General features: G+C 38.9%; 1 protein-coding gene across 1 annotated transcript in view; it reads left to right on the forward strand.

Moving 5' to 3' along the window:
- Positions 1 to 24,271, forward strand: part of LOC102165555 (uncharacterized) — a 31,806-nt gene that overhangs the window by 1,860 nt on the left and 5,675 nt on the right. The window contains exons 2-7 of the mRNA XM_084957738.1: positions 1,676 to 1,792; positions 8,207 to 8,313; positions 9,804 to 10,040; positions 11,066 to 11,165; positions 13,448 to 13,596; positions 15,822 to 15,934. Of these exons, the coding sequence (XP_084813864.1) occupies positions 8,220 to 8,313; positions 9,804 to 10,040; positions 11,066 to 11,136 (402 nt within the window). The 5' untranslated portion in view covers positions 1,676 to 1,792; positions 8,207 to 8,219 and the 3' untranslated portion in view covers positions 11,137 to 11,165; positions 13,448 to 13,596; positions 15,822 to 15,934. The remainder of the gene's footprint in view (positions 1 to 1,675; positions 1,793 to 8,206; positions 8,314 to 9,803; positions 10,041 to 11,065; positions 11,166 to 13,447; positions 13,597 to 15,821; positions 15,935 to 24,271) is intronic.

A 24,271-nucleotide genomic window follows, 5' to 3' on the forward strand; every position in this document is an offset into this window, starting at 1 on the left:
TACTGTTGCAGGAGGAAATGGATTTCATCTTGGGGAAGCTGAAGGATTTGAAGGCCCCGTGTTGTGCTGAAGGTTCAGGATGAAGATGAAGGCCTTAAAAACAAAAGGACTAATTAAATGATTGTGTGAAATGAAGGTCGACCACCCCCCCTCCCCAGCACCCATGGCTGAAACCATTTTCTCTGGATCAACAAAACACTGTCTTATTTTCAGGAATTTTACAAAACAGACTGTGAACATAGGTTCTTCCTTTTCAAGCCAAGGGAAGAGAATGAGTGAAGGCCAGTCCAGAGGGGAGTGTGCAGGTAGAACAGGCATGGGCTGTAAGACTAGAAACTTCTGTTGGAACCAGAGCAGGAGCTGCAAAATAGTGTCCCATGCAGGCCTGGACCTGAGGGTGGACCTCAAAGCCTGTTGACTAGTTCCTACACCTATGAAAAGCTTGAAAGCATTAGTCTCAGTTTGAATCCTAGTATTGTCCCTGTATTAGGTGGGAAAACTAGGAAAATGTACTCATCTCCTTGCATTTTAATTTCGGTATCTTTATTTTGAGGCTGATCATCCTCACCTCACAGGATCGTTCAGAGATTTAAATATGTGTAAATTGCACAGCAAACCAAGGTGATTTAAAGCCTATGAGCAAACAGCCAGTCCAAAAAATCAACCCCCCGAACCTCCAGCTTCATCCACATCCTTAAAATGTTATAGTCAGAAATTTTTGAAATTATTTTAATTGAAGCATGCATGTACATTCTGTACTGCTTTAAAAAATAAAATTATGTTTTTAACTGATGTGGGGATGGGATACTCAATTTTTTCAGTATTCAAACCCTCCAAAATTCCTGCTTTTATAATACATGCAGTATTTATTCCATAATATGTCTACAAATGATACATTTAATATGCTATTCAAGATGACTCTTTAAACACCTTAAGCAATGATTAATTGATGGAATTGTCCCACAGAACCTTTCTAGAAAATAGAGAAAGCATAATGATAAAGAAAGATGCAGGAAAAGAATATAGAGAATGAAAAAGTGGGGAAGACTGCTCAGAAAAGAATGAGTGGAAGGGAGAATATTGGTACCATAACACTTAATGCCTAAGAAAAAAATGCTGAAAATTAGGAGGAAAACAAAGAGAAAAAAGATACAGGAATCATACAACTTGATTTTTTTCCCACTTTACAATTTTTGCCTAAGATCAGTCATTCTTAGTACAGGCTGAACTTTTTAGCAGAGAGAATAAAAATGATTAAAGAGTATATGATTTAAAAATAAGGGTAGACCACCCCGGCAGTATATTCTGCCGGCCACATAATTCATATTTTCACATACATTTGTTAAGAGTCAAATGTCTAACTTTGTCGTATTTTTACTTATGACAAAAGCAAAAATGTTCTCATGTATCGAATTTCCTGGATATTAGAAAAACTGCAAATATATGTGGAAGTAGTTGCAAAAATTATTTTATCTCTGCAGCAGGTAGATGCTGAGCTGAAATTGGAGCCTACAGAAATGTGCAGAGTTACTCTGATTTAGCAAAGAGTTTCTGGAAAATATGCTGATTTTCATGGCTTAGTAAATATTTTTTTAGAACTTCTAAAGTGATATAGCTCATAGTAATGTAATTATGAACTCCTGTTTTGAAAACGTTCTTCTTTTTGCTCACATAGTAATTGCAATAAAAGCATGGAGAAAAAGCCAGATGGAAGAATTGTTTTAAAACAAGTAACCCACCAGTGGATGAGAAGACACTACAACTTCAGTTAATTCTAGCAACCAAATATAAGGTATGGGATTCATCTACCAGCGTTATTTTTATTTCTTAAAAAAAAAAAAATCCTAAAATTTCAGTCAGTAAGAGTTAATTTAAAATGTCATTGCTTTTATTTGAGAAAAACCTAGTCAAATATTTCCAATGATTTTTTTTTTTCAAGTTTTGGGTTTTTTGGTTTTGTGGCTCTTGTTCCTTTTCCTCAGTATAATAATATACATTTGGGGAGTTCCCTTCGTGGCTCAGCGTGGCTCAGTGGTTAAATAACCTGACTAGGATCCATAAGGATGCCCTTGCTCAGTGGGTTAAGGATCGGGCGTTGCCCTGAGCTGCAGTTTAGGCTGCCCACTTGGCTTGGATCCTGCGTCACTGCCAGCACCTGTAGCTCCTATTTGACCCCTATCCTGGGAGCTACCATATGCCACGGGTGCTTCCCTAAAATAGCAAATATATATAAATATATATATATTTGAGGGGGAAAATCCAATAAAAATGGATATTTTAATCAGATCACCAAAATCCTTGAGCGAGCATTTTAATTCTTCTTCACAGATAATTTCTAAGATAGTACTGTTTCTCTTCTATATTCCTAAGCCAAAAGTACTGTTGGTTATTCAATTTTTTCTAATAATAGTTTAAATATATAAGAAATGATCCCATCAGGAAATGAATATGAAAAAGAAAAGAAATATCCTTTATCATTAACATTTTCACAAGTGTAGTTTTTAGAGGTAGATGGAAAAGCAATAGTGGAGGACCAAAACGTGGAATGGAAAAACTCTAGATTTAAGGCAAGAATAATCATTGTACAATGCAAATCAGTTGTACCACTCTCTTGCCTAAATTCTGTCAATGGCTTCCCACAAGCTACAGTGAAAAGGCCAAAGCTCTTAGCATAGTCCTGTCATTTTCACTGGGGAGCTATTCTGCTGCCCTAGAAGGCATTCGGGAATTAGTAATGTATCAGCGTTTACTGCTATCTAATACATTATTTATTCCCTAACTCAGCAGCTTAAAACAACAGATGTTTTTTACCTCCCATGAGCCTTTGTGGATCAGGAATCAGGATGTTCTGGGTAGTTCTGGCTCTGAGGAAGTGGTCGCCAGTTGGACTCTTGGTCAGAACTCTGATCATCTCACTGGCAGGGCAGTCTGGTTCACGTGCAGTCACAGGAGGCTTCATTTCCTGGGGCTGTTTAGAGGATATGGCAGCTGGCTTTTCCCTGAGCAAGATGAGTGGGTGAGTGACGTGCGTGTGTGTGTGTGTGAAGCCAAGACATACTCCATAATCTTTTACAACCTAATCTCCTCTTGCAAGGACAACTTATCACTTCCACCTCATGCTCCTGAGCATAGACAGTGGTGAGCGTAGGAAGAATTTGGATGATCGGAGACCCTCCTGGAGACTGGCTAGCTGCCGAAAGTAAAAACACTTGTGGTTTGTCATAATGACTAGAGATTCCCATTAACACGGACAAAAACCAAGGATATTAAAATCTTGTTCAAGAAGGAATCCATCAGGAAGCTGCCAGCAGTGCTGCCGAATAGCTCTCCTGCGCTACGGTCTCTGTAGACACACTCCTGGCTCCATTACACGTGGCTTCTTAAAGTTCCCTGTAAGATCCTCCGCCTTCGACGTCCACAAATCTTCCTTCTGACTTCAGTGCCTCTTCACCTTAGCAACCTTTCCAACTCCCTTTTTGGGAGTTAGTACAAATTCCTTCATCTGCTGGATGCATTCCCTGTTACGTTAAGCCAATGAGCCCTTGCTTTTCTCAGCCCTATTTTCATTCTTGTGATGGCACTCATGACACTGCTGTTATTACCTCTAACAGCCCTTCTCCCCCAGGAGACTGTGAGCCCCTGCAGGAATACGTTTTATAATCTAAATCTCAGGGTCCCCAAACCTTACACAGCTCCCGCACATAGGAAGCACTTCTTAATACAAGTTAGTTGAATGACTGAGCAAATGCATGGTGTGTTGTCTGTGTTTGCGTACATGTGTGTGCAAGGATGGTGCCAGTTAAGAGAGAACTGCAGAATGCAAAAGCCTGAGAACCACTGATCTGCTCTGTTCCCACCCAGACTCTGTGCCACCTGTTTCCTACTAAAGTGTAAATTCGCCTTCACATCGCACAAACTGCTTTTTAAATTAACATTTTATATCTTCCCCAAAAGGATAGTTGAAAGTTATATTTGTAGAGAGCATGTCTATAAGTTGTAGAGGGCACTACCTGATTATTACTTGTATTTTTCAGAAAATACCCATGTTAAAGTGTTTTAAGATCCTACATCTAAATCAAGAAAGAATAATCCTGCTTCAGTGCCTTGAATGATGTTCAACTGTTGAGCTCAAAGAGTTAACACAAATTCCAAAAGTGCTGTGTTACAGCCAATGGCATTTAGTAAGTTGAATCTGTAGTAATAGGATAAAAAGTTACTATCTAAAAGAGTTATTACAGGCACCAAATGGGCTAAATTATGGAGAGGAGTAATCTGAGCAATGAAGATTGAAGCTTACATCTGTAAGAGCTGATGCAATTTCCAAAGGCATTAACCTAAGGAGCAGTTTATTAATTGAGCACCTAGGCTATTTAGGAATAATGTAGTGGCCTCCTAGGGATTGGAGTTTTGCTGCTGCTGTTAAATTCCAAAATTGTCCATTTTTGTCAGTTTCTATTTATGAAAGATTCAGCCTGCCCATCATGATTGTGCCCTGCCTAACTGAAAGCTGAACCTTTCAGTTGCTGAGTGACTTCCTGGATCTGCACCTGCTCCAGAACTCCTCTGATACTGCCTAGGGATAGGAGTAGTTCAATATACGCTCATTTATTCAAGTAGCCTGTTTAGCAAAAAGCTATGGAATATCAGCTATATGCCAGGCATATATGGATACGGAGGCCAAGAAGACAGACATTTTTTGCTAGACTGTGTGGTGTTTACATTCTGGTGGGCAGGTGTGAAAAATAATAACCAACACACCATAATGCAACAAATATTATTTGAGATAAGGATGTGGGATATGATAAAATATATATATATATACAAAGTAGAGGGCCAGGGAGTGAATTGCCTTAGGAGTGTTATTTAAATGAAGACCTGACCTACAGGAGGGAATTGCCAGTGTAAATATTTAGGGAAGACAACTTTAGATGGAGGGACAGAAGGAATGTCCCTGCAAGGCCTCTGTGACTAGAACAAGCTTGGCATACGTGGGAGTTAGAAAGTTAGCATATGATGTGGGAACCTGTTAAAAGGTTGAGAGATGCTGTATAAAAGATCAAAGGACCTTATAGGCCATAGAAAGGAATTTAGATGTGGACTCTCAATGCAGTTGAGAGCTATTGCATGGATTTCAAAATTCGAAAGTGTCTCTGATGTTTTGGGGTTTTGAGCCTCCTCTTCTGGTCCTTACCATAACCATTAGCCCCTGAATCTGACATTGACAACAAACGGCCTTCACAGAGGTGGCTTAGAGTTTGCTAATGGCAGATGGGCTTTTATCTATGATGTTTGTATTTTACTGAACTTCAGTGTTGACTCTCACCTTGACTCACGTTCAGGAAGCCCTCTCTCCTAGACTCTATATTCCAATTTTACCTCTTGCATCAACAGACACTTAATTCTTCAGTCATTCCCATTCTTGGCTAATTCCCTTGTCAGATCTATATCAGAGAGCTATGAAGAAATTTCACCCCTCTCCCCTCCCCCCAAAAAAACAAAAAACCCAAATTTCCACATCTCAAACCCCATTCCGGACTTTATATGACACAAGAAAAGTTGAGTGAATTAGTAATTAGTACACCCCCCTAAAAGAATATATAATTTTAACATTGCCGAATAATCCCAAATACCTGTATCAATTCACTGTCATAACTGATAACCATTTCCCAAACTGCAGTATGCTCAATGCTTATTCTAGACCCAAGATATCCAGTCTGTTTAGCAAAAGTCTTATCCTATGAACGTTAGAAAAATGATCAATCATTTTACATGCATCCCTTACTCCTTTTCTCACAAAACATCCTCCTCACACTATCAAGACCGTGTTTTTTCCGTGTAAGTTCTCTGTGACGGGAAAACATTAGAAACAAGTAAGAGTCCCCTTGTACAAACAAGTGCAGAAGAGGCAGAAGCTCAATTAAGTAGATGCCTCCTTTATAATTTATCATTTGTTTTCCTGGGATCAGATGCTTTAGCAAGTGAACTAAGTCTTTGCTTTTGTCTTTGAGCAGCCCTGTTTTGACTGACACTTAGACTACAATCAATCTTTGAATTAAAATTTTAGCTTAAAAAACATGCAGCCTTAAATTTACAGAACATTGCAAATCAACTATAATTTTAAAAAATTAAAAATAAATAAATAAAAAACACACAGCCTTAGACGAGAGCATTCATTTTCAGGGTTAGATAACCAATAATAGGAAAGTGGCAGACCTCTGTCCAGATACTTCTTTGTTCCTTGCCACCTGTGCAGTGCCCATCGATTGTGACAAAACCGCATGTAGGAGTACTTAGGAGACTCTCTGCAGAGTTCCCACTGTGGCTCAGTGGGTCAAGGATGCAATGTATTCTCCATGAGGATGCGGTTCGATCCCTAGCCTCCCTCAGTGGGTTAAGAATCCCACATTGCATCAGTCTCAGATGCAGCTCAGATCTGGTGTTGCCATGGCTGTGGCATAGGCCAGCAGCTGCAGGTCTGATTCAACCCTTAGCCCAAGAACATCCATATGCCACAGGTGCGGCCGTGAAAAGGAAAAAAAAAAAGAAAACAAATTTGAGCTTAACAGTGTAAATGCATGTGTGGTAATTAAAAAGACCAAACTATTAGAATTAAGATGTAATTAAGATATGTAACAAAATTATATGTATGTATATATATATGTTTTGGTCTTTTTGCCATTTCTTGGGCCGCTCCCGCGGCATATGGAGGTTCCCAGGCTAGGGGTCTAATTGGAGCTGTAGCCACCCGCCTACACCACAGCCACAGCAACGCGGGATCCGAGCCACATGTGCAACCTACACCACAGCTCTCAGCAACGCTGGATCCTTAACCCACTGAGTGAGGCCAGGGATCGAACCCGCAATCTCATGGTTCCTAGTCGGATTTGTTAACCATTGTGCCACGACGGGAACTCCTGTAACAAAATTCTTAAAGTACTATGAAAGCCAAAAAAAGTATGTAGAGAAAAGCGAAGATTTTTATTGTAAAAACTGAATTAAATGTCTCTTAGGGACTTAGTTATGTTGTAGCTAACTGAATGGTAGTCAGATTTTTTGGTGTGATTGTTATGATAACCCCAAGGTTGATTTGTTTCTCCACAGATGTTATTAGAAAATAACCTTTAAGTGAGTTATTTTAATATACATTTAAAAATAAAGAATCCTGTGAATGTGTAACTGAATGGCTGCGATTTTGGTTTTGGTAATTTGATCAAGATTTTGTGCAAGATCTTCATCTAAGAGGCTTGGAATTTGTAAGCAATATTCTTCTCTATCTCAAAAATAACACTTAATCAGCTTAAGTTAGAAAGATCACAACCCTAAGCTTGCAAAGCAAAGAACATAACCCACTTCACGTTTCTCTTTGGAACTGGAACATAGGTTGAAAAACATTTAAAAAATAACAGCAATACCATTGTCATGCAGTCAGAACAGATTTATTAAGAACGAAAGAGACTGACTGTTTTTGTTTTTTTTTTTTGTCTTTTTGTTGTTGTTGTTGCTATTTCTTGGGCCGCTCCCGCGGCATATGGAGGTTCCCAGGCTAGGGGTCGAATCGGAGCTGTAGCCACCGGCCTATGCCAGAGCCACAGCAACTCGGGATCTGAGTCGCGTCTGCAACCTACACCACAGCTCACGGCAACGCCGGATCGTTAACCCACTGAGCAAGGGCAGGGACCGAACCCGCAACCTCATGGTTCCTAGTCGGATTTGTTAACCACTGCGCCACGACGGGAACTCCGAGACTGACTGTTTTAAATCTATGTTAAACGTATCGGTAGCCTCCACTCTTAATAAGAAAAAGAATCACGTGGCCTTTTAACCACTAACGTTGAAGAGGGAAATGAACCAAATTTGAGGACGCATTTTGAAAATATGCGTCACATCAAAACACTTGCGGAAACACTGGTAATGAACACCGGTAGCTAAGATTTATTCAAAAAGAGAGGGAAGTGGAGGACTTACGAACATTTTAAAACTGTATGATTTTTGTTCCACTCGCTAGAACAACCTTTGAGGCAGGCCAAACAAGTTGTATATCCCAGTTCAACAGAAACGAAGGAGTACATATAACCAGCAAGACCCAGGGATGAATTGTTAGAACAGAGGTTAGGAGTTCAGGCTCCAAAAGCAGGTAGTCCTTGATTTTCGTCCTTGCTCTGCCTCTTACTAATTGTGTGATTTGAGGCAATTCTCTTATTCTCAGACTCAGTTTCCTGATGTTCGAAATGGGAGTGATATGGGGGCGCTTAAGTGAGATGATGCATGTGAAGCACTTGGTGCGGAGCTTAGTTCACAGTTGGTACGAAAACGGTGGGTTATTTCCTTTCTTTCATCCACATTGTGTTATTACATGCTGGGCATTTCATTGGCTAGTTTGGAATCTAACAGGAGCAAGATTCTTGTTGCCATGAAATTTATAGTTTTGCAGGGAGAGAAAATTAAATAATCAAAAGAAAGTGCCGTGGGAATATGGGCACATGATCATTCTGGAAGAAAGTGGGGGAAAGAGGTAAACTGGAGAAATCGACTTAAAGGAGATGCTTTTCTCTCGCTCTCGCTCTCGCGCGCTCTCTCTCTCTCTCTCTCTCTCTCTCTCTCTCTCTCTCTCTCTCTCTCTTTTAACACTTGCACCTGCAGCATATGAAAGTTCCTGGGCTAGGGGTTGAATCTGAGCTGCAGCTGCCCACCTACACCACAGCCACATCCATGCACCTGCGGCTGAAACCACAGCTTGTGGCAAATGCTGGATCCTTAACTCAGTGAGGCCAGGGATGGAGCCCGCATCCTCACGGATACTTGCTGGGTTCTTAATGCACTGAGACACAATGGGAATTCTAGGAGATGACTTTTTAAGGGTAGAAATGCAGGGATAGGCAGGGGTGAGGAAGAAGTCCCAAAATGTTCTAGACCGAAGACAAAGCTCATGAAAATGGCCATAATTCTTTTTTCGGAGATTCAGATAGACATGCTTTTCTCACCTTCCTCTCTGGCCGTTTTCTTGTGCCATGACCTCTGTCTGGAACAGTCTCAAGCCTCCTTGCTCTCTCCCGGCCCTGTCCCAGCTCAGCCACACACAGTGGTTACTAATGGTCACGTGAAGACATGCGGGGACTTGTAAGGTCTTCTTAGTGCCTTTTCAGCCACATAAAATCATAGGGAATTTATCTTCATGGTTACAGGAATTGGGAGGTTTTTAAATGCCTGTGCATGAACATAAGTGTGTGTGTGTGTGTGTGTGTGTGTGTGTGTGTGTGTGTGAGAGAGACACAGAGGGAGGGAGGGACAGTGTTGTTTCCCGGAGGGTTACAGACCCCTTGACACTTTTCTGGAACAGCATTAACTTGCCTTGAGCATCTTCCTGGATCTTACTGGTGCTGACAAGACAGACCCATACATGGAATGGCCCAGAAGCTTCAAGGATTCAGTTTCAAACTGCCCCCATGGTCAGTGTGAAAATAGTATCTTCTGTGGTCCTGGGTTATCTGATAGGCAGTTTACAAAGGAAAACTGTCTCCGGCAGAGGGTAGATGTTACACTGTGCAGAATATATCGTCCGCAATGTGTAGTGATGTCAGTGATGGCAAAAGCAGCATGACTGCACCCTGAGAAAACTCAGAGGCCTTTATGCCAACTTGTGACTCAAGAAATGGACCATTTGGCTCAGCGACAGAAGAGTAATTTGGGAAATCATTTGATTTGCCTATCGCAGTCCAAATACACTCCGGGTTCTTCAGCCGAACTTACAAAACCCTCCCTGACCTCCCCTCTCTCTGCCTCCTCTTCCTCGTCTCTTTCCACAGCTCCACGTTGCTCCCTGGACTTTGGGTTTCCTTGCGACTGGCTCTCGCCCTCCTCCGTTAATAGAGCATTGCATTTTGCTAGACCAGGCTTTCTTTATTTCTGGGATGATTCTTCCTCAGCCTTAAGGAATTACCTCTTCCAGGAAGCCTTTTCTAAGTATAGCAGGTGCCTTTGCTTCCGCGTCATAGTTCTTATCACACTCCGCTCTCTGCCACCGTCAATTCTACTTCAGGAAGGTAAGGAGCTGGCTTACCTTGGTAGCCATGTGATCTAGCACGGGACTGTTACATCGTAGGCCTTTGAGAAATGTTTTGGAAGCCGTATTTGATTTGCCAGTTCACTTACTAAGTGAGTGGATAAGGCAAAACACATACACACGAAGAAAAAAGTCAAAATGACAAAAACACCTCAAGAGGAGCTCCTGTTGTGCCTCAGGGGAGTGAGAACCCAACTAGTACTCACGAGGACGCGGGTTCCATCCCTGACCTCCCTCAGTGGGTTAAGGATCCAGCGAGCTGCGGCATAGGTTGCAGATGCAACTCGAACCTTGCATTGCTGAGTCTGTTGCAGAGGCCAGCAGCTGCAGCTCTGACCTAGTCTGGGAACTTCCATATGCTGCAGGTGCGGCCCTAAAAAGAGAATAAAGTAGGATAGGATAGGATAAGATAGGATAGGATAGGAAAAGACAGGATAATAAAATGCAATACTTAACACCTCAGGAGCATGGATAAAATGAAGAAGGAATAGTGGGTCACTGCTCCAGTGTTTAAGCCATAGATTTACAGAATTTACCCCTCATTATTATTATTACCTTATTTAAATCTTACAAAACCTTGCTAAATTGACAGAATTATTCCTGTTTTATAGGCAAGGAGTTCAAACTTCAGGAAAATTCATGTCTTGCTAAAGACGAAACTAGTACTATGTAGAAGAGTTGGGATTAGATTCAAATAAGCGATTGTAAGATTTGAGTTGGAGAGTAAAGTGTAAATACAAAAATAGTTTTAAAGAGTTGTAGAAAAAGATAGATTACTGGGTAGATGCACTTGTATTATATTTACAGTGAAACAAATACGTTCACTTTTGATGTCCGTATAAAACGTGAGGTTCCACAGTTTTATGGGCATAATGTAATAATTGCATTTGTTTCAAGGTTGAAAATACGTGGGGAAAAGTGTTGTAGCCGAACTAGGATTTGAATCTTGGGTAAAGCAGACGCTTTTCTGCTTGAGTCATGTGATCTTGATTTTTTTCATTTTAGGAAAGCGGAGTGTGGGCAAATCAGCTCCAGACATCCTAGGCCTTCTGATAAACAAATATCAGCATTTTTGACGAGCAGCATTTGCCCAGTTTTTCTCCAAGTAAGCATATTATAAGGAGTGGAAATTTTTAGAAATCTAAATCTCAACTATCTTTAATCAGTTAAAGTAAATTACAGGTGACAGCTTTCAAGCTGAGTAACTAGAATATGGAGAGAATAATAAACTCGAAGTTCTTGATAGGAGTATTTTGAATATACAAAGCAATGAGCCAGGCTTTAGCATCTAGTAAATAGTAAAATCAAAGGCCGAAGACTGTTTACAAGTCAAACACCTCTAAAGACCATGATCAAAGTTTGGGCGATGTTCCTTTCTTGTTAGATTTTGTCATTCATCATAAGATTTATACCTTCTCCTTAAAACTGGTAATTTATTTGCAATATATCCTATGAGATTTTAGTTTTATGATTGTTAATTTTCTTTATTGACCTTGAGATTTTGATTCTTGTTTACTTGGGTGTTACGGAAAATTGTACTTAATCTTTGTGGAGTTTCCTTAGGAAATTAAATTTTAAATCATTCATATTTAATCTGCTGGCAATTACTTAATTGATCTCATTATAACTGTTGCAACTTCTTTACAATAGAATTAAATCAGTATCTATACAGGACTGTTCAGAATCTCACAGAGTTAGAAATCAATGACTTAATATCAATTATGATATAATAATAAATAAACAATATAATAATATATAATAAATATAATACAATAATAATTATGGTATAATAATAAAAGTAGCATATGAATGTAACAGAAACATCTGTAAAAAATGATGTCATTACCATATCAGCAAGAATCTGTAAATTTACCCCAAATCTTCTCAATTTCTGTAGAAGGTTGGCAGAGCCCAGCCAGTTGGGACCAATACTTATGTTCTCTGTCTTCTTTTTTTGTCTTTTTTTTTTTTTTAGGGCAGCACTTGTGGCACATGGAGGTTCCCAGGCTAGAGGTCTAATCTGAGCTGTAGCCACCGGTCTACGCCAGAGCCATAGCAACGCGGGATCCGAGCCGTGTCTGCGACCTATACCACAGCTCACGGCAACACCGGATCCTTAACCCACTGAGCAAGGCCAGGGATCGAACCCACATCCTCATGGATACTGGTCGGGTTCTTTCACCATTGAGCCACGTCAGGAACTCCTTTTTTTTGTTTTGTTTTGTTTTTGTTTTGTTTTTTGTTTGTTTTTTGAATGTTGTACACTCTCTGAGCTGGGCCTCAACCCTTGGATGAGATATTCCAGATACTTTTTCCTACCTTCTGCTGTCTGGCTGTGAAAAATTCCATGGAAGACTCCCAGACCTTAGAGAATGGTAAAGCTACCATACAGGAGTCTATGTATCTGATAATTTGCAAAGAACAGAGTCTACCACTTCCTCGAGTAGATGTGATGTGAGCAGCAATAAACTCTATTGCGTTAAGTCGTTGAGGTTTAGGGATAGTCCGTTACAGGAGACAGTCTAGCCTGAATGGTACAAAGGGTGTGAGGAAAACCCCCAGACTTGTCTCGGCTTTCCTCTCAATGTCATCAAGCTTGCTCTATAGTAAATCATCATTAAAAAAAAAAAGTTTGGGGAGCTCCCGTCGTGGCTCAGTGGTTAATGAGTCTGACTAGGAACCATGAGGTTGCGGGTTCGATCCCTGGCCTTGCTCAGTGGGTTAGGGACCCAGCATTGCCATGAGCTGTGGTGTAGGTCACAGACGCAGCTGGATCTCACATTGCTGTGCCTGTGGTATAGGCCGGCAGCTTCAGCTCTGATTGAACCCCTAGCCTGGGAGCCTCCATATGCTGTGGGTGCGGCCCTAAGAGGTCAAAAAGACAAAAAAAAAATTATCATTAATTGTGTACCAATGGGTATAAACACAAATTTACCTAGAACATACAATGCAGCTGCATGATGATTAAAATCCATCAGATGGTCTAATACATGTATATACATGCATACAAATCTGCCCATCTGTTTGGTTGTTGAAGAGTCTGGACTTGGTTCGGTACAAATAGAGTTTTCATTTTCTCTGAATCACTGCCTTTGCAATACTCTTTGGAGCAGTTTTTGAACCCAGGTACGCAAACCACTATAAGATGGAGCAAGGATGTGTTCTTTCCTGAAACTGATCCAGCTGGTGAATCTGCAGAAAAGACTTCAGAGCAGGCTCCTCCCTTCCACCTTCTTCCCCCTGTGTCTTTTCTACTGCACACATCTCAAAAATCTCCCCAGACATCAAAGAAAGTGACTTCCAAATATTGGGGTGAGAAATCAGCGTCCGTGGGTAACCAAGGAAATATAAACCACCTCAGGATGTGCGTCTTTCTCTGTTTTATAGATACTCCTCTTAAGAGTGGAAAATGGCACGGAAATGGGTTGGCATTGATAACTGTTGTTGGCAGACATCACCTCTCACAGCTTTTCGCCTTGTCAAAGGATGCCTCGTTCCCGAGGGAGTTCTGTAAGAGCAAAGCAAACGACCTGTAGGTAAGAAAGATTGACTATGGAAAATAGCTTTTATTCATGTGTTGAAATATGAGCACTTCTTTTCAGCTGTTCTCAAGACTCATCCTTGGGACACCTCATTAGCTAAAAAGAAAAGCTTTGAATAGTTGAAGCAGGATAGGGTATGAAGTCGATCTTTTTAATGTAATTGGAATAGTCTATGAGGTTACCCAAGTTTTCAAGATACACTGGATAAAACTCATGGGTAAAATTTTTATGCTTTCTTTCAGATTTGGTGTGTATTATTCAACAAAGTAGTTAAGACCTATTCTATCAAGTCCTATTTTGAAATGTTTAATTATTTAATCATCTACTTATTTTATGAACTGACTGTATTTTCTACCTTTTATGAACAAAAAAATAAAAGCATACGCTAGCCAGACTGCTTGGTTTTGGCAACAGATAAGTTTTTCTTTACTTAGATGTAAGAAAAATTTGATCATTGGAGCTAGTAAAATTATTAGAGTGCTCTTTGATTTTATACATTATTTAATGTAATTATTCCCAGTGACCAAGCATCAGAGTTTGATGCATGTATGTACACACATTTAATAAGGAAATACTTCTGGATAAATAAATGATTTATGATTTGAACTGTATGTTACATTATATTATTAAAAATAAGTAATGAGAAATAGCACATGGATTTATCATTTTGTTTTATAAATTATAAAATATATGAATTAATCTTTTTGGGGGGCACACGTGTGGCATATGGAGGTTCCCAGGCTAGGGGGTGAATCTGAGCTGCAGCTGCCGGCCTTCACCACAGCCACAGCAACGCAGGATCCACGCTGTGTCTGCAACCTACACCACAGCTCACAGCAACAGCAGATCCTTAACCCACTGAGTGAGGCTATGGATTGAACCTATATCCTCATGGATACTAGTTGGATTCATTACAGCCGAGCCACAGTGGAAACTCCTAATCTTGTCTTAAGAGGATGCTGTTTTACATATTCTGTTTTTCTCACTGTTTTTTAATACTTTTCAAAATGAGTATTAACATGCTTGAGTAGAAAAATGAAGTTAGACCATTCTTGTCAGAAAATATTTTTTATGATGACTTTTCAGTTTAACCATGAGAACTGACTTTACTAATTAAATTGTGTGGTGATTAAATTTAGCTAAATCTGCCCCTCCAAAGTTTTTATAAAGTCTGCAGGCACATGGCAAGATAAAAAACTTATTATCAAAAATATGATATTGGTAACCAAGTCTTGAAATTGAGAATATTTTTATTTCCCAAACCTTTCGGAGTATATTGAGAAGTTTTAAATTTAGTAGGTAAGAGAACAGACTAGAGCAAGATGACCTGAATTCACATCCTGATAACAGCACTTTTTATCCGAGAGCTATTAGGCAGCAACTTGCCCTCTCTGTGCTTCAAGCGTTCATCTTGAAAATGGGGTGTCAATAGCAGGCCTAGTCAAAAGGCTGGGATGAAGATTGGAAGGTTAACAGTTGGGCTAAACTGTATGAAATTTCTGTGTTCAACCACGTTTGACCTATAAAGGTAGCAATTTCCTATGGTTCCTGATATAGTTAGGAATATAATTAGTATTCCTAACATGCTTCCCAGAAATGAAGAAATTAAAGGATTTTGACCACAAAGTAGCAAACCCTTTTGCAAGTCAGTGACTTTCAAATTCTTTGCTTTTGACATGATTGAAAGAGGATCTAATTAATCGATGAACAAATATGTTATTAATCATTTTTGATACTAGATTTCTGTTATTTTTTACTTATAAAAAGAATTCAAATAATTGAGTGCTACTTTTATTAAATACTACTTTCATTCCTATCAAAAATTTATGAAAGCATAGTTTTGACCCATACAAATACAAAAATTAAAACTAGCAATAGAATTGATTTGGAACTCATTGCTTTCTAATGAAAAGAAATGTAAGAAATAGTCTAACACTAAGAAATATTAAGATATATTCATCTCTGTATACAGTAACATTTTAAAGTAATTTCATGTCATTAAAAACTCATTTCTAATAAATTATTGTATACTTGTAATAAAATTTTACTTGTAGTTATTGTGTTTTGATGAATTGCAGATCATATTAAAACAACTGGGTCCAGAAAAAATTTATGTTAAATCTATGTTATCGGAAATTCATAATAAAAAATAGGATATTTTTAATAAATTGCATTGAAGTTATGTCCATAATCTAGTTTTCTTACCTCTGAACACACAGGCATAAGTCAGCGAGTTTGCTGCACGAGAGGACATTCATCTGGAAAGTCAGACACCCCTGTCAACTTCCAATTTCTGGAGGTGGCATTTCTTGAGGCCCTCCCTCTTGGATTGGTAAGAGCCACTTCTTCACTCTTAAGGGAGGGAAGTGAAAACCCAGGGTTTCCTCCCTGTGTCAATAATCCAAAACTTGAACACGTGCCGATGTTTCTGATTTCCTGGGATTCTGCTGAAATGGCCTTGGGTTAGGATACTCTAGGGCAGTGATCAGAATGAGACCCCACTCTCAGGGAGCTCACGGCCTCAGTTATTTTCAGCATTCTTTATAGTGCAGAGAATCAGTGCTCCTCTTCTCCCAGCCTTGGGTTTTCATTGCTGAACTTAAGACATCGTAAGAAAATGGCTGCTCAGCACACATACACAGACTGAAGCACACACTTTAAAAACTATCGTGAAATGATTATAAAAACCACAAAAGACATCCTCAGGTCCAGGGGGCTGCTGACTCCCAACTCAGGCTCTGTAATCAGTAGCTTTCCAACTTTTAGACAGGTGCCATCTAAATCCAAGATCGCCTGTGAACTGGAGATTACATCAGTCTGCGCAGAATAAGCCTGTAACACTGTTCATGAAACAAATTTCACTGAGATGAAATTGGAAATTTTTGAATTTAAAAAAATCGAAACAGATAGGGCCATTTATAAGTTATCTGCCATTTCATTTAGGAATTTTAGGGCAAATCATGATGAAAATTAAGTTTATTTCAATCAGCTTTGTAGGTTACAATTCAGAACAACTTTAAGTACTTTAATATCAATCAATTCTTTGACATTTTATTACAGAATAAATTTGCCAAAACTGAAAGGGAAGAAAAAGAATATATATAGAAATATAATTGTCCCAATTAAGTTATATTCTTATAGGGAATTCAACAATATGGATGGAAAGACTATTGCCTCAGTATCCAGATATTTTCCAAAAATAATTATCTAACAACATTGCTTTTTTTTTTTCTCTTTCTGCTTGTTTTTGGTCACATTCTCCAATTTATCACTACCTAATTAACATCACTACAGGTCTGATAATAGGCTTCAGGTATATGAAAACAAATGAGTTTTAGCAATACATTGAAGTCCTCCATAATGTAGACATAACAGAGTATCAATGTATTCAGCCCAGGAGGGATTCTTAAGAATAAAAACCTAGAGAACAGTTTAGGAATACATAAAGAAACCTAGAGAACTCCCAAGGGAATGCTCACTAATCTTGCAGTTTTCAGTTTATACCACATTAACCTCTCCGGTTATGATGTAGAACTGATTCTGGTCTTACCCATGGAAAGACAGGAAATTCTGAAGTTGATGTGTGACTTTTCCTCCATATCTAGACCAATAACTAAATATAAAAACCATCCAAGGCAAGGCATCTATTTCTTAATTAGTTCTACATGTCATGTTCTCAATGATAATACCATCTGATTTATTCAGCGGTCAATCTTTAGGTAAATTCAACATCTGCTAACAAATCTGAGAACCTGGTAGTAAACAGAGAAATGTCTGCTCCAATTACATACCCGATAGCCTAAGATCTTTACATCTTGTCTACTGGCTGGACCCTTGAGTCAACATTAGATATAACGAGTGCACATCTTTAACACTTGGGTATCTCACTTCTCCAAAGCAAATTAGAAAGAGAACTGAAAGCTTCATCTGAGAACTTGTGCATTCATTCCACAATTTTTTTAAAACTTCCCATGTACTCAGCACTACACTGATAAGTTAAATTGTTTTATGATAACTGAATAACAGTAAGAGAAGAAGTAGAAAAGCAACCATAATAAAGCCACACATGAAACTGACAGTCATAAGAATGATGCTGAAGTGTTCAAAGAAGGTTGAATAATGCTTGATACTTCATGTTTAGGAAAGCAAGCAGGTAAGTGTGTTTATTTTAGTAAAAGGTTTTTCATTTTAATAGGATTGTAACTTGAAATACATGCTATTATTATTAAAGGTTATTCTTGATACTTAAATATTGTTATCTGAAATTCATTTATGGACTATAATTCATAACAGCAGCAGGTGTATGACAATAATAACAGGCAGTGCCTTACTGTCTCTTTAGAAACTTTTAGAATGTATTCTTATAAAATTAGTCATCTCCAAAGGCCAGTGTAGCAATTCAATAGAGTCGAGATTAATTATGATTACATTATGTCTCCGAAAATGGACACTGTGAAATAAGGCACAGCTAGGTTCCCTGGAGAGACCACAGTGGTTATTTTCAATTGGCGATTTCTATTAGATACAGAAATAGCACAGAGAAGCTTTGAAAATTTAATAGTCTCTGTCCTCCCTAGAGGACTGAAAGGGTAGATTGAAATGAACTGTTATGACGGATTTCAAAATAGAATATCGTGAATTATGTACACAAATGAGTATTAGTGGTCATTCAGAAAAACAATCAAGCATTGCTCATGTTAAACCTACTGTTTAGAATGGCATGGGTTCATAAGTTCAAGTGCTTCATAAAACACTGCTGTGGATGAGGAAACATCTGAATCAAAATTGAAAATACATACCTCAGGTCTACAGCGTTGTATATTTTTCAATCTGAGTTGCATATGCATTCGTATATTTTGTGATCATATGAAATTACAGGTTCCCAAAATAAACACACATGCTCACCTCCCATCAAATTATTAATAGCCCAGTGAAATTCACTTTGGCTAAAAACCAAATTGGCCATCTCCTGGCTGATCTTTTTGTTCTTTCTTCACTGTATAATAATATATCCATCGTTGTAACCTAACCACACACGACAGTACGAATCATTAACAAAAGAAGCTATGCGTGAGCATCCATGTATTTTGAAATGTAACGCTGACAATTGCTTGTGAGCAAATGTGTCATATTGTACTGGCCCCTTACTGATTTCCAGGCTTTTCCCAGAAATGGCAGTTTTGAATTAATAATCCTACATTGTCACTGTTGTGTTTCTATAAAAGCATTCTCTTAACTGTTCTTAGCACTCTATTATATGTAATTCAAGTTATAAGCACAAATGAAACAAAAATAGAAATTATACTGGATGTTTGATTCATCCATTTGTAAAGCAATTGAATAAAATCAAACCTGCCATCTGTTCTATATATTCAAAACCCATGTGTTTGTAACATGGCCCTTTGTGGCCTTTTGATAGCTGTGATTTCCAGAGGAAATATATTAAGATAAAATTTTTAACTTCTCAAAATATTTTGGATCCTCAGCAATTGTATGAATTTACATTTCTTGATCTGTGTCAGTTTTTCTTTCTACTCCTTATTTTGTCTTATGAATCATAGAGGTGTAAGGAAAATAGCTTTTAGCTTACTTTCTTGAATGCTGAAAAGAAGTTAAAGAAAAATCTGTTTTTCTGGGCACTATCACCAAAATCTAAAAAGAATGAGTTTTTAGATCTATTACAATTAGGGAAAATAGAGCTTTTTTTAGCAGTAACGTTGTGTAAAATCACCAGATGGCATCTCCTAGTCCCTGTGGAAGATTTCTGTTCTCTTGGTAGACAAAACATTTAAAAGAACAAAAAAAAAAATTTTTCCGTACCAAAAAGGAAGTGTTTCCAAGTACTCACTGCTTATTTTTGTACTGTACTTCTTTCACTTAGTCTCTTGCTTCCCTTCTTTGCTGATTTAAAAAAATATTTATCGCCTGTGTAAACTGTAAGGCTTACGGGCAAGAAAATCTCTCGAATCAACCACTGACATTCTTTTCTTGGTGTCTTTCTCCGAGGACATCGAGTCCAGGGTGAATGTCAAGTGTCTTACTAAAGCTCATAATATGCTAATGGTATTTCTGATACAAAGCTGAGCTTGGCTACAAGAGGCAGGGCCCAAAAAGCCAAATGAACTGGGCAGTGTCTAAACCGAGCTCTCTGATCATTCTCCTTTCCCTCTGAGAACCTCAAGCTGTGGTTTACACACAGTTTTTTTGTGGGATGTGCTGTGACATAGCAAGTGGAATTTAACGTATCGCTTGCCTTGGGGCTTTGTTGACTCTCCTAAATGGAGGAGCAGCAGGACATAAAGAAAGAATTTTGGAAAAGCAAGCCATCTAGGACTGTTTCCCAAGCCCTCTTCTGAAGAAAAATACTGTTATGGTCAAATATATTGTAGCACTAACTGATTAAACCAAGATAATCGGTTCTGTTTCTCTTCTTATTCGAGAGGGCTCAGGACGCCTCTTCTTCTAATGTGTGGTCAATATCTCAAAAGGAAATATGGGTAAAAGCAGTATAAACAATTATTCCCCCCCCACACGTGTATTTTATTGATTTCTTATCAAGATTTCTCGTCTAACAAATATACTTTGGGAAAAGCCGGCCAGGAGGAAGGTAATATTAATGTGATAAGGGAGCAAAGTCAATGTAAAAATTTCAGCAGGGCTATTAATGATGCCATTTTTGTGTGAAGTTTGGTGTTAATGAATGAACAAATTTGGAATATTTTTCTCTTCCAACTTCTGTTGGAGTAAAGATTTCCCCTGCACCCTGAAAGTAGTGTGTTCCTTTGAACACTTTGGTAAGCAGAAATGGAGCAGAGAAGCCATTATTGTAGGGCACACAAAATAAATTGAGAAAAAGCACAGATGCAAGTCAAAGCTACGGCGACTTGATGCTAAGATGCTGAGTGTAGTTGCCCAGGAAGGAGCTTGGAGGGGCCCTCTCGCTGCTGAGGGGTGCGCGCTGCCTCTGTAAATGGCTCCCTGCAAAACAAATGCCAAATACTGTTATTGCTTTCTGCCTTTTCCTCCTAAAAGGAAACATCCTCTTAAGATTTCTTTCAGTTAACAAAATAGGTACAAATATAAGGCCTTTTGTAAAAGCAAAGTTGTATAAAGAACTTTAAAAAACCCAGGGAGGGGCTCCCCATGTGGCTCAGCATTAACAAACTGGACTAGTATCCATGGGGATGCGGGTTCGATCCCTGGCCTCACTCACTGGGTCAAGGATCTGGCCTTGCGCTGAGCTGTGGTGTCGGTTACAGAGGCAGCTCGGATCCTGTGTTGCTGTGGCTGTTGTGTAGGCGGGCGGCTACAGCTCCAGTTAGACCCCTAGCCTGGGAACCTCCATATGCAGTGGGTACGACCCTAAAAAAGAAAAAAAGACATCAGTGGGACTATATTAACAAATTTACCTACCTCACTTAAAAGGAAATTCTAGCTCAGGAAGGTAAAATAATACATTCAAATTTGAGCACTTTTTTTTTTTTTTTTTTTTTAGAAAAGCAAAAAATTAAGAGAAAATCATAGTAAACAAATAGAATACTTATGGCATAAATGAGACTCGTTTATTTCTCTCTCCTATCCAGGAGGTTTCCAGCCCAGGCGCCTGTCTCTTTACTAGGCTATAAAGGACTTCCCTTCCCAAGGCCTCCTCAAGGTCCCTGCTGGCTGCGGCAGTCTCGGCATTTAGGTGTTTCTCTTAACCAGCAACAAGAGAGGGATTTAGAGGACCTTCTTGACTTAAAAGCATTTTCTGGAAGTTGCACGTCCTATTCTCCTTACAGTCCTCAGCGGGTATGTAGCCATGTGACCAGACCTAAAGCCAGGGAGGCTCTGTGCTCAGCTAGAAATGGAGAATAATGATTAGGAGATAATTAGAAGCCTCTGAACTCAGGTAGCTGGTGGAGGCAGAACTTGCGAGTTATTTCAGCTCCTCTCAATTCCTGTCCTTTCTTCCTCACACTTCCACTAATTATGTGAATGTGCCCAACGTTCGTTATCATTGCGCTCTTCGGGCCCGACTAGAAGTCTTTCTTTACTACCTCACAAACCTTTTCCGAACAACCCCATGCTCTAGCTCTCCGAATTTCAGTGTTCCGTCTACACCACACAGTCTGGGCTGTACTGTGTTGTAGATGCTTCTATTTCTGCAGAGCCAGTCCTAACTGCATTGCAAGTTTCAAGAAGCCAGCGAGTATAACTTTACGACAGGGCTGTGGCTGATCTTAGTTTTTGATTTTCTGGATCCAGTGGTCTTTGAGTCCTCATCTAATGACATCTAAAGAGTTAGATCTGGGACACAGGGCACCTGCAGTCTACAGAAAGAGTGATCTCGAACTCTGACCCCTCTCGGTGTTCATTTGTGGGACATTTTAGTACTGTCAACGTTTGCAGACTCTTGTCCTACAGACTGGATCTCGTTTGTACACATATTTTGTTTGGCTTCTATAAGGTCATTAAAAGAATGATTTAGTTCTTTAAAGCTTTAAAAATCAGGAGATGTCCACCGTAAAAAAAGAAGATTGGATTTCTAGCTTCTCTGAAAATATTCAAAGGTCTGGGATCATTGGGCCAGTACTGCCAATATGCTGAATAGTTATCATCCGTTGTGGAAGAGATAATACTTCCACTAAATCTCATTTATTTTTCCCTGCATGCATAACTAAATTATATTTCCCAATAAATTACAAATAGCTCTTTGATTCAGCTCAATCAATCAAATGTAGATTTGTAACATCAAGAATAGATGCTGAAAAAATGACCCATTCTATGCTCACTTCCTCACCCTATATGTTGGACCGATGCATTTTTAACTTTGATATTTCCTAATAGCAGAAACAGATACATGAGCTTTTATGTTTCTTTGTATAAACCCTCTCAACATAGGACCAGTAACTATTCAATTCATAGCCATTTTAAATTTCATGTGATTTTTTTTACAGAATTCCATTTAATATTAATGTCATCAAAATGTAAAATATATTTGAGACTATACTAAAATAATTCCTTCACCTTAAAATATCGAGTATTTCCACATTTCTGTCCTTCTCTGAACTTTTTCAATCTGTAACCTAATTTGAAATAAAAATGTGGGAGTTTCGGCCGGGGCTCAGGGGAAACGAATCTGACTAGTATCCATGAGGACGCAGGTTTGATCCTCAGTGGGTTAAGAATCTGGCATTGCTGTGAGCTGTGGTGTAGACATTGCCATGAGCTGTGGTGTAGGTTGCAGACGTGGCTCAGATCTGGCATTGCTGTGGCTGTAGCGTAGGCCAGTGGCTACAGCTCTGATTCGCCCCCTAGCCTGGGAACCTCCGTATGCCCTGGGTGGGGTGGCCTTAAAAAGACCAAAAAGAAAGAAAGAAAAAAAGATATTGAAACAAAAAAGTGAAAAATACAGTTGAAATCACCTGGCTTCCTCCTCCCCAATCTTAATCAGATCTATCTCTTTCCAGAAATAACTGTTAGCCTAAATTTGGAATTTATTATTACCATGCATATTTTAAAGTTATTATTACATAAGAAAGTATCAATAAATTATGTATTATTTATTTTCCTCCTGCAAAAACTTATACATATATTGCATGGGATGCAACTTTTTTTTTTAAGTTTATGTTTTGGTTTTTAAAAAAGGGAAGTGCATTTCTGTTAAATGTTTTACTTATTTTTTTTCTTTAAGCATTTAAAGAGTTAATTGATTTCTGGAACAGCTAATTCATTCACATGGCTCCAAAGTCAATAATCATAAAAACCTATAGAGTTGAAAATCTCCCTCCCACCTCTGTACCTATAGCTACTCAGTTTCCACCCACCTCAGTCCCCTAAAATAGGTACCCATGGTTACTAGGTTTTTATGTATCTTTTGAGAAGTGTTTTATAGGCATAAATACATGTTATCATGCTATGCATTATTTTGTACATTGCTTCTTAATAATATATTGATTATCTTTTCATATCAGTGCATAAAGAGCACCCTTATCCTTTCTGAGTGTAGCATCATGTTTTAGTTTATAAAGGAACCTCCAGTTATTTAACTACTGTTCTATTGATGTATTTAGATTGTCTCTATTTTTAGCAATTACAAATAATGCAGCAAAAAAATATGCAGCAATACATAATACAGAGTACATTGCACATATGAATTATATCAGTTATTTATTTCAACATGATAAATTAGCAGAAATACTTATTATCAAGAAATACTTATTATCTCACATTTTCTGTGCATCCAGAATACAGACAGAGCTTATGTAGATTCTCCTGCCTCAGTGAGTCTCACAAGACTGTAATCAGAGATTGGCCAGGTCTGTGTCCTCATCTGAATGCTTGACTGGGGAAAGATCTGCTTTCAAAGTTACTTACCTGGCTTTTGTCCAGATTCAGCTCCTTAGAGACTTTTGGCTGGAGGCCTTCCTTTACTTGCCAGCAGGGCCTCTCCACAGGGCAGCAAACAGCAGGGCAGTTTGCTTCTTCCAGAGCAAGGGCTCTAGGAGAGAGCGAATGCAGTCTAAGTAAAGAGCTGCAAAGAAAAGTAAAATAATGGATGAACGTGTATGTGTGTGCATGTGTGTGTGTGCGTGTGTGCTCATGGAGGAAGAGGCTGCCAGGGGAGGAGGAAGTAGAAGAAAGCAGTTGAGCCACAGATGTGTGAAAGAGGCGAACACTCAAACGG

Source organism: Sus scrofa, chromosome 5 (assembly GCF_054392235.1).
Source record: "Sus scrofa isolate SSC_HxYL_T2T_F1_AM1 chromosome 5, Sscrofa_HxYL_maternal_Yorkshire_Landrace_v2.0, whole genome shotgun sequence".
Lineage (NCBI taxonomy): Eukaryota > Metazoa > Chordata > Mammalia > Artiodactyla > Suidae > Sus > Sus scrofa.